At 54.0% G+C, this 10872-nt stretch overlaps 1 protein-coding gene across 4 annotated transcripts in view; it reads left to right on the plus strand.

Moving 5' to 3' along the window:
• SAFB2 (scaffold attachment factor B2) overlaps positions 1 to 10361 on the plus strand; it is a 33025-nt gene extending 22664 nt beyond the window's left edge. For 2 of the 4 annotated variants that reach the window (XM_088017867.1, XM_088017865.1), the window contains exons 14-22: positions 2949 to 3085; positions 4497 to 4787; positions 5734 to 5874; positions 6915 to 6977; positions 7109 to 7151; positions 7693 to 7823; positions 9343 to 9455; positions 9597 to 9663; positions 9961 to 10361. In XM_088017867.1, coding sequence (XP_087873993.1) covers positions 2949 to 3085; positions 4497 to 4787; positions 5734 to 5874; positions 6915 to 6977; positions 7109 to 7151; positions 7693 to 7823; positions 9343 to 9455; positions 9597 to 9663; positions 9961 to 10117 — 1143 coding nt within the window. In that variant the 3' untranslated portion in view covers positions 10118 to 10361. The remainder of the gene's footprint in view (positions 1 to 2948; positions 3086 to 4496; positions 4788 to 5733; positions 5875 to 6914; positions 6978 to 7108; positions 7152 to 7692; positions 7824 to 9342; positions 9456 to 9596; positions 9664 to 9960) is intronic. The other 2 variants (XM_028126207.2, XM_028126208.2) reach the window with 1 other exon arrangement.
• Positions 10362 to 10872: the final 511 nt, after the last annotated feature.

Below are 10872 nucleotides of genomic sequence, written 5' to 3' on the forward strand. Positions count from 1 at the left end.
CTTATTTCAAAATAATACTTAATGTTTTTACTTTCCCTGATGTGTTGACCCTTCGCTGGTTCTTTGTCGGATTATACCATCTTCTTGAAAGAAAACCGGTTCACAGAAAGCCCACCATTGGGTAGCTTGGGCAGGACCCAGGCTGTTCAAGTCAGAAGGCAGGCTCTGCTCCTTGGTTGACCTAGTGCTAGTTGATTCACTTCTTGTCTTGATCTGTTAGCCTTCTGTGACGTTAACGGGAAAGAAAAGAGTACACTGCAAAACTGACTTTCACGTTGTCAGAGAATGGACCTCCATTTCTTAAGTGGTACACAGCTGGACAAACTAGTGGCTTCTCATTTGTTTTTTTCCACCTGGAAAACAAAACCCTCTGCTTACCAGCTGAAGGTTCTAGCTGAAACATTCCTGAGGAGAGCTGTCTGTCCTCTTGGAGCGAACTCAGAGCTGTCGGTATTCATCCAAGAACATTTTGTTGTGGAGGGCTGACTTTTGAAATGAAAACTTGGGTTCTCGAATACAGTCATTCATAATGTCTTACGGGCTACGTGAAAACCATAAAAAGAACTATAAAAATAGAGAAATCTAAAGAAAGTCCCCCCAAAACCCCGTAAATTTACCACCTGAATAACTCTGAAGTTAGGAAAAATAGTAATAAAGTGTGCTTGCTTAGAACCTTGAGGTCATGTAGGAGGATGACAGCATAAGAACAGAAGCCTCTTTGCTTTCACGTGGACCCCTCGCTTCCTTTCCAAGGGCATCGCGCACACGACACGGCGTGTACGTTCTTACTTCCAAATAATTACGGAGTCACAAGAAGTTGCCAAAATAGTATGGTCTATGTACCCGTCACCCCGCTTCCCCCAGTAGTTTCCGCTCACATAACTATAGCCCAGTTTCCAAGCCAGGACGGTGACGTTAGTCTGTGGGGTGTGCGTGCGTGGAGTGCTAGGACTTTCAGTAGTGGTGGAGTCCACGTGAGCACCACCGCCGTCAGGATCCAGGGCCAGACCGCAGAGATCTCCCGCTCATGACCCACCCTACCGGCCCAGCCCCAGCCCTGGGAAGCTGGTCCTCTGCTTCCCATCTCTGGAATGTTGTCCCAGTGAGAATGTAGCACGTGACCTCAGCATGATGCCCTTGAGAGACGTGCAGGTTGAGTGTGTGTGTGTGTGTATGTGCCCTCTCTTTAAAGCTGTGTTTAGCTTCCCCTCTTCCTCGGCACTGCCTGCGGAGGTGGCAGCCATCTGTTACTGGGCATCATGGCTGCCCTCAGACCTCTCGTGAAGCCCAGGATCATTAAAAAGAGGACCAAGTTTATCTGGCACCAGTCAGACCGATATGTCAAAATTAAGCGCAACTGGTGGAAACCCAGAGGCACTGACAAGAGGGTGCGCAGAAGATTCAAGGTCCAGATCTTGATGCCCAACATCAAGGGAGCAACAAGAAAACAAAGCACACATTGCCCGGTGGCTTCCGGAAGTTCCTAGTCCACAGCATTGAGGAGCTTGAAGTGCTGCTGATGTGCAACAAATCTTACTGTGCAGAGATTGCTCACAATGTCTCCTCCAAGAACCGCAAAGCTATTGTGGGAAGAGCAGCCCAGCTGACTATCAGAGTCACCAGTCCCAATGCCAGGCTGCACAGCGAAGAAAACGCATAGTTTGTTGTGCACGTCCTGTTCGTGTTAATAAAACCATAAAACTACAAAAAAAAAAAAAAAGTTTACTGCTGCCCTGTGATCTCTTACCCGGTCCCTCGATTAGGGACACTTGCTGGTGTCATGGCCCCTGTTGAGGACTGCTGTGTGGCAGTGTTGGTGTGCACAGGCCGTGGCGGGCTCCAAGTTTTAGGTGCCGAGGAGCACGGATGTTATTTTCTGTAACGAATGTTTTCCGAGTGCCCTTCAGAAAGGGAACAGGATCCTGTCGTCCCTGGGTGTGTAGAGCGCTCCAGGCTGCTGGTATGTGGGAGGCCCGGCTGTGGACACTAGCTGCACCCTCACCTGGGCGCTTCAGGCATCCGGCCCTCTGCCCTCCCAGCCTGCAGTGTGTGTGAACAGACTCAAAACTCCTTACCCGTCTCTTGGGTGAATAGTATCATCCTGGTATTTTGGGTTCTGGTCTTCTTTTGTGATGGGATTGTCCTCTCTGAGGCCCTCTCTTTTTTTGGCAGAATATCTGTTCGTAACCATTCCTTGCCTTTCTGTTGGGTTGGTCCTCCAGCCCTACCACCCACGAGATAATTAAGAAAATAACCTGGGGAAAATTTTGTTTAAGATTTTATTTATTTGAGAGAGAGAGAGAGAATGAGAGAGAGAGAGCACATGAGAGGGGGAAGGGTCAGAGGGAGAAGCAGACTCCCTGCTGAGCAGGGAGCCTGATGCAGGGCTCGATCCTGAGACTCCAGGATCATGACCTGAGCTGAAAGTCGCTTAACCCAACTGAGCCACCCAGGTGCCCACCTGGGGAAATTTTTTAAAATGTCTCCCAGTGGCAGGGCAGTTGCCCGTGACTACTTTGTAGCTGAGTAGGAGCTCTCTCCCAGGAGAGCTGCTTCGGCCTGTGGTAAAGACCTGAGGCAGCAGGTGAGAAGTGAGAAGTGCAGTCCATCATCCAGCTGGGCATGGAGTGGGCACATGCCTCGTGGCTCTGTGAGGCCTTGTTTTAGATTACGTAGAGTCCTTGGCTCTGCTGCGCTAGATCTGCCTGTAGGTTTTATGGGGTGTCATCCCTCCTTGCTCCTCCATGACGCCCTTTGTTTGCAGTGTGTGAAGGTAGCTCTCTAGAGTGAGCAGCGTCTCTGGGCTGTGGGTGAGCCGAACTGCCTCCTGGGCCTTAGTGGAAACCATGGGGGACAGAAGAATTTTAATCTACCCCGGATACGCATATAACTTTCTTTGTGCACTGGTTGCATTTTTTTGACATTAATAAACCAATTTTGGTGAACAGAGCTCCAAGAGTCAGGATCGCAAATCGGAAAGCAAAGAGAAGAGAGACATTTTGTCGTTTGATAAAATCAAAGAGCAAAGGGAGCGCGAGCGCCAGAGGCAGCGGGAACGGGAGATCCGAGAGACGGAGAGGCGGCGGTGAGTGGGGCCCCGCAGCCTGGCAGGTGGGTGGTCTCTTCTGGGGGCATTCCGCCTTTTCCCCAAGCAAGTGACCTGCCTGGCCCAGGCTTGCTGGCTGCCTTGTTTCCTGAAGCAAGAGGCGAGGGTCAGGAGGAGTTGTGGTCAGCCTCGGCATGATGTTCCTCAGAGCTGGTTTCGTTCGAGATCTGAGCTGATATCGAGTCTGACACTTAACCGACTGAGCCACTCTCATCAGAGTTGCTGTCTGCTGTGTAGCATTTCTCCTGGCCCAGGTAGCAAGCTCACCTGTGTGTGGCTTCGATGGAAGGACCCCCAGTGTCGAGGTCTCAGTCTTCCCTGCTGAAACCCCACATAAATAAGATCAAGAATGCAACCAAGGGATGTGGCATTTTTATTATTAGAGATGTTATTCACGGGAATGGTGTCTTCACTCCTTAAATGTCTACATCTCCGCGATTTCAGGTGGCCTCAGTCACATGCGACATTCTTTGCCACGCTCACCTTTTGTAAAGGAGGCAGTTTATGGAAGGAGGCCTATTCCCAGTCTTGCCTTCTGCCTTTACCCATCCAGGGCTCCCTTGTCATTTTCCCTTGTATACCGCTCAGCGAAGTGAAAGCTTTACGTCATGGTGTTTGGAGAACTGCTTGAGCGAAAGCGGGTCATGTAGAAGCTTCTCCAGTTACGCTACATTTGCTTTCCTATGTAGTGGGATTCCGGCGTCTCTGCTTATGTAGCTTTAGAAAGTAAAAGCTCCCTTGGCTGTCGTGTTTCCCACTGGCTCACACTGGCTCTGGAACCTTTCCAGCCCCTGGGGGGCAGGTGCGAGGAGTGGCAGCAAGTCCTTTGGCAGATGCAGAGGGGGCGTCCCCAGTCCCCCTCAGCTCCGGGCGTGCGGTGGCTGATGATGCGAGCCCTGGCACCAGGCTGCATACCGCCGGCCCCCGCGGCTCGTGCCTGGCCTTCTGTGCCCACAGCTGCCCAGGTCTGCGTGAAAAGGCGCGGTCATTGGAAAATGCAGCCTTGTAGGAGGGAAGGTGTGAAGAAGGAGGGCCCATTACACAGCATGGTGCAGTCCTTCCTCCGGGCTTCTCCCTGTGCAGGGCAGCCTTCGTTGTAGCAGTCAGCCTTGGCTTGTCTTACGTCTCTCCCTCTTAATGTGCCTTTAAGCCAAGTTCTCCAGGCCCAGACCCCAGGCTGGTCTCCTGGCCTGTGCCCCTGCCATCCCTGCTCTCCCCTGGCTTTGCTTTTGTGACAAAAGAGTTGGGAGGAGGGGGTCTGCGGCCGAGGTGCGCAGCTCAGCGGAGTGGGGTGGCGCCTGTCGCCGGGTCTCTCCCTTGGGAGGACGGTGCCCGGGGGCGCTAGGCGCCGGCGCAGGGAAGTCAGGGCGGCCTTCCCGTGTTTCCACAGAGAGCGCGAGCAGCGCGAGCGGGAGCAGCGCCTGGAGGCCTTCCACGAGCGCAAGGAGAAGGCGCGCCTGCAGCGGGAGCGCCTGCAGCTCGAGTGCCAGCGGCAGCGGCTAGAGCGCGAGCGCATGGAGCGGGAGCGGCTGGAGCGCGAGCGCATGCGCGTGGAGCGCGAGCGCCGCAAGGAGCAGGAGCGCATCCACCGCGAGCGCGAAGAGCTGCGGCGCCAGCAGGAGCAGCTGCGCTACGAGCAGGAGCGGCGGCCGGTGCTGCGGAGGCCCTACGATGACGGGCGGTAAGGACCCGGCTCCCTTCCCTGGAAGGGACCTTGGTTGGGGTCCTTGACGACCGAACCTGGGGTCTCTGGACGCCTGCGCAGGACTCACAGCTGCCTCCACCTCGAGTTTATGGAGTTTCTCGATCTGGGGGCTCTGCGGCATTTCCCCTGAGTTACTCTGCAGAGAATCTTGATGATTGCCCCTTGGGGAACAGTTTGCGATGCTCTCGTGTAGGCTGCCCCGTTCTTCACACTGCGGTTCCTGGTGGAGCATAACCAGCTGCGAGTGCCTGTCTGGGGCCGGCCGCGCCTGCGATTAGGCCGGTGGGCACCACGGTCTTGTAGAGGGAGAGGCATGGAATTGCGCTGTAGAAAAGGAAACTGCCTTCCCGTTCACAAAGTAGGTTTATTGGTCTCCAGCCCCGCTGAGCTGCTTAATTGATGGTCACCCATCACCCCACCACCCATGAGCCCAGTGTTCTGGTAAAAATCAGGAAGAAGATAATTGAATGCCGTCCTGAGCTGTATGTAGTTCACTATCCACTCGATCTAATTCCCTTTGCTTTTGCAAAAAACTTGGAGGTTCAGGTTGCCATTAAAGACAGGAAAGGGGAAATGTGGCAGCTCGGAATGACGTTCCAGAAGAATCAAGTATTTCATTTCCCTTGCATTTGGGCTCACGTGGGGATCAAGGTATTAACAGCCTTGTGATACAGTTAGCTCCCAGCAGCCCTCCTTTCAGGACTGTCAGATGAAAATACCGGTATGCCTCTTGGCAGTTTGGGGGATTTTAATTTATCAAATCAAAGCAATAACGATTGAATGTTTAGAGATTAGCCCTGCAGGACATTTTAAACGATACTGGGTCTGGAGAGAGCTCCCCTCCCCACCTCCACCTCTTTCCCTTTTTCCCCTCATTCTCTGTCATAAATGAAATTCACATCCTTTTAAAAATAAAAAATAGGCGAGATGATGCTTATTGGCCGGAAGGCAAGCGTGTGGCCATGGAGGACAGGTACCGCCCAGACTTCCCTCGGCCTGATCACCGCTTCCACGACTTTGACCATCGAGACCGGGGCCAGTACCAGGACCATGTGGCTGACAGGTCAGCACCCACCCTCTCCTGCAGCTGTGGACGGAGCCAGCTCAGCCTGACGCAGGGATGGGTCTCCCTCTGTTCTCTGACGTCTTGTTTACTTGTGAGGCTCCCCATGCCTGGCTGACCCGCTGCACGTGGGATTTAGAAGCTCGCCTTGAGCAGGATGTTGGACTCAGGGTTCCCTTAGGGCATCCTTAGCTTGTGTGGCGGGAGGACCCTCAGCTCCTTTCACGCACTGCCCTCTTCACAGATCAGTGATTCCTGAGTCTCAGCACCCCCATGCCCAGCTCTCCAGGGCCCATACTCTGGGTCTCACAGCTCCCCTGGGCTCTCTCCCAGCCACCCCTCCACCAGAGCATCCCTTGGGAAGCAGAGGGTTTCGAGGAGGGCATGCCCAGCCTCCTGTTTGTACAGAGAGGAAGCCGTCTAGAGAAGGGGTATGACCCGCCTGAGCCTTTGCAGGCAGAGTGGGCTGGAGTCCACATCCACGGGGTTCGCTGACCAGCAGAGGTTCCTGTGCCAGCACACCAGGCGAGAACTGACTGTAGCATGCAGGAAAGTTCTTGCTGCTTAGCGTGGTGGTTTAAAGGTTTGAGAAGGTGTTTTTTAGCCAGGCCCTTTTGAAAAATAGTAATTTTTTTTTTTGTCAAGTGTCTTTTTTAAAAGCGGAATATATATAGTTCATTAGAAAGGCAGCCCTCAAATTTCTAGTTTAAGAATTCTCTGGGTTGCTCATCGTGTTCCCCTGGGCTGCATATCCCTGAGCCGTTTCACTGTTCACTAGCTCTTCTGTAAGGAAGGGAGAGCTGGGGAAAGACAGACTGAGAAGCCACTCATTTAATGAATGGTGGCTTGAGATTTGGTGTGAATCACATGTATTGGATCAAACCAGAGGTTGGGGACCCTCTAAGGCTTCCCTGGTAGACCTTGGATTTTGTCACCCGGCCACAGATAAATTAGGCATTGTCTTTGTGGCGTGGGTCATTACCTCTGAGATCCCTCCAAGGGATTTTAGTTCAGTAAAATCTTTATTCCCACCTTCTTAGGATCCGGCTTCACTCCCACCCTCAGGGAGAAGGCTTTAGATGCAAGCCAGCTTTTTTGCACAGGCCAGTAAATTACAGTTCTTACTGGGTGGAATGGAATAAGTACCCCAATTGTGGAACTCGTGTGTGTGGCCTGCCAAAATGTTGTCTAGTGCCACCAGCTGCCATTGGAATGAGATATTTCCCTTTTGCAGGAGGGAAGGTTCAAGGTCAGTGATGGGAGAGCGAGATGGGCAAGTAAGTAAAACCCAGACCCCAAGCCTAGGGCACATCTGCTTCTTTGTTGGGGGGGGCGGGGGGGTTGTGGACATGTCCGTTCTGGCCAGTGAGTGGAGGTGTGCGTCATCGATTGTTTTATGATTAGTGAGTCTGTGTGTTTTTTGACTACATAGGGCCTGTGCCGCCTCCTGAGAAGGATGCATCTGGGGGTCTGCGGGCATTGACCACCCTGGGGGTGTGGGAGGGGCCCTCCTGTCATCAAGGAGGAGGTGTCCTGATTCTTCCAGGGAAGACTGACTCTTAGAGGACCCTTGGGCGGAGCCGTCAAGCACCATAAAGTTCGGGGCTCTCCACATGCACAGGGCCAGAGAGGCCTCAGCTGGCCCTTCGTGTGGTGCCAGAGATGGAGCTGTAGGGGTGCTCAAGCGTTCTGAAGCTCTGTCAGGGTTGGAAGGGAGCATCCGCCGAGCTGAGGGTCAGGAGCCACAGCCTGGCCAGCTGCAACAGGGTCACAGGAGTGATGTGGCTAGAGTCGCCCTGTTCCTCTCGTGCCTTCCAGCACTACTCAGACGACCGCCACGGCCATGGAGGACCACCCGAGCGCCACAGCCGGGACTCCCGGGACGGCTGGGGGGGCTACGGCTCCGACAAGAGGATGAGTGAGGGTCGGGGGCCACCGCCTCCACCCAGGTTAGCAGCGGGCGGCTCTGGAAATGGGCCAGCTGTGGGTGCCTTGCTGGTTTGCCCCCAACAGCCCTTCCCCACTTTGCCTTAGCCCCTAGGAATGGGATCCCCTGCCTGCTGATGGAGACAGCCCTGGAGCCTTTCTTACACTTGCCCCGGGGACCTAGAGAAGCTTTATGCACCCCCACCCCTGTCCCCCAGTCACCTTTAGGCATTTTTAAGGCAGGTGTGGTGCCCATCAGAAGGTTCTGCCTCCCCTAGGTGGGTTTTTAGGTATGGAGCGAAGAAGGCAGCACCACTTTGATAGATCTAAACATAAAATGTTCTTTCCCAAGTGACTTATTTAGCACTTGGTCCTTGAATACCATTTAGTCCATTTTGCCTTAAATACCTGTGGGAAATGGAACCAGGAGAACTGCTCTGCAGATCAAAGATAGCCCTGAGCACCGTGACCGTGGGACTGGGCGGCTGTCACCCATACGTGCAGGGTAGCTGAGCATTCGCCCTCGAGGACAGGTGTCGGGGGCTCCGATGGGCTCCTCGTCCCAGGTCTCAGAGCACAGGTCAGCCCCCAGGCTGGATCCCCCTGGTGGATGGTGGTGCCCACAAACTAGAACCCTGTTTGGATTTGTACTACCTGGAGTTTCTCTCTGTAACTTTTTTTAAACCACTTTTATGAGCCATATTCACCTGCTGTAGAGTTCACCCACTTGAAGCGTACCATTTCATGCCTTGTAGTGTGCTCAGAACTGGCTATTCATCGCCACCATCCATCATAGAACATTGTCAGCACCCCCAAAGGAATCACCCGTTAGCCATCACTCCCCATTCTGCCTCCCCCCCCCCCCCCCGGCTCCCGCTGATCCAGTCTGTCTGTGGATTTGCCTGTTCTGGGCATTTCACACAAATGAAATCACATTATATGGCCTCTTGTGTCTGGCTTCTCTCAGTATCGAGTTTGCACGGTCCATCCACGAGGTCTCATGTGTCAGCTGCACTCCTTTTTATGGCTCAGTAACGTGCCTTGTGTGCGGAGACCACACTTTGTTTTTCCACTTGCCAGCCAGTGGACGCTAGGGTGGTTTCCACCTTGGGGCTGTCACAAAGCCGTGCTGCAAAGAATGTTGGTGCGAGAGTTTTTCCGTGAACACGTTTCCCGTTCCCTTGGGTGGGTAAGCAGGGATGGACTAGGCGGGTCCCATGGTCACCGTGTGCTGTCCTGTTGGACTGCTTCGCCGGCCACGTGTTAGGACCCCTGTTTCTCCGCATCCTCGACAGCACTTACCGTCTGTCGGTTGGCCACAGGCCAACCTCGCGGATGGCACGCGTGGCCTTGGCGGTAGCTAGGCTGAGCTCCTGCTCATGTGCTCACTGGCCACGCACGTGTCTCTGGGGGCACGGCTGTTCTCATTCTCTGCCCTCTTCCCTCAGGAACCCTTGACCTGGGACAGGATCAGCAGGGCCGTGGCCCCACCGTAGAGGCGTGCAGGGACACTTACATATTTGCTTTCTGTTTTGACCGAAGGGGTGGACGTGACTGGGCGGAGCACAGTCAGAGGCTGGAAGAGCATCCGGAGCGTGCGTGGCCAGGCTCAGTGGACGCAGGCACGGCAGGCCGGGAGCATGCGCGGTGGCAAGGTACGGCTGACTCGTGCCCAGGAGCTGAAGGAGGGCCGCACGTTTCCAGGACACTTGAGGGGCCGGTCCCCTCTGGCAGTTCCAGAGGCTTCCAGGAGCTTCCAAGAAGGGAGTGTGAGCAAACTCTTTCCTTTCTTCCAGGTGGTGAGAGGGGCCTATCTGGGCCCTCGGGGCCAGGACACATGGCAAATCGGGGCGGGATGTCGGGGTAAGGAGTTTTGTCCCTGGATAAAATTAATTTGTTCCTGCCCCTCCTTTCCTCTCCCTTTTTTGCATGTTTGACCAACTTGCTGGGTTGACTGTTTTGAAAACCAGCCCCAAAGTGGTTCTTGGCAGCTTCTGCAAGTTGCACTCCTCAGTTACCCGGAATGCAGTCTGGGATTATGATTTTTCTCACCTGGAAAAAGCCAAACAGGTCTAAAGGCTGCAGAGCCATATGCTGCCCCACATAAGGAAGAAAACGTAAAGCCCTTCAAGGGGACAAAACGTGTGCCTTTGTTCCTAGGCGAGGCGGCTTTGCACAAGGCGGGCATTCCCAGGGTCACATGGTGCCTGGTGGCGGACTGGAAGGTGGAGGACTGGCCGGCCAGGACCGGGGCAGCAGAGTCCCGCACCCCCACCCCCACCCCCACCCATACCCCCACTTCACCCGTCGCTACTAAACCCCACTCACTCCGAGTGTCCAGGTAGGCAGATGCACTGTTGAATAATCTCAGCCGGAGTTACCTTGAACTTGTGGAACCTTTTAAGAAACAAAAGCAAATCCTGCCACCATGTTGTAGCTCAAAACAATGTGAATTCACTTTTTTTTTTTTTAAATAAACGTGTTCTTCTCTGCCATTTTTAAGACAAGATTTCTGTTAACGAGGCATTCCATTTTCCATTAATAAAAGTTTATGGTTCTCACTCGTGTGTGTCGCAGTGATTGCAGAGTGGAGGGCGGTGCCCGCCTCAGCAGCACCCTTGTGCTTTTGGGTCAAGGCTGTCAGCCCGTCTGAGCGAGTCCTCCCAGCAGCCCGGCGCACTCCCCTTCTCACAGATGAGGAAATGGGTCACAGGGTTTGCAGTAGGTGGCAGGACTGGGATCCGAATTAGAAATTCTTAATTGGAGGAGGGGGGCCTGCATGGTGGGGGCCTCAGACCAATCACTTCACCCCTTATGCTAGCGTGCCTGGGGTGGGGGGCATCTGGTGATGGTGTGCAGGGTTTGGGGGTCTGGCTGAGGGCAGGCCCTGTTTGGTATGGGACTGGTGGTACCTGATTCCCCCCCTTTTTCTGGAAATGCAAATTCATATGTAATTTCCTCATGTGTGATTATAAAGAATCCTAATTTTCCCCGTTAAAGTCTGCCAGACAAGGCACCTGGCTGGCCCTGAGCGCTGAGCGGGAGCCCTCTGGTCCGGGGCCCTCCAGTGTG

This window comes from Eumetopias jubatus, unplaced genomic scaffold, assembly GCF_037043125.1.
Source record: "Eumetopias jubatus isolate StellerSeaLion01/CBP00866 unplaced genomic scaffold, mEumJub1_p1.0 scaffold_1, whole genome shotgun sequence".
NCBI lineage: Eukaryota > Metazoa > Chordata > Mammalia > Carnivora > Otariidae > Eumetopias > Eumetopias jubatus.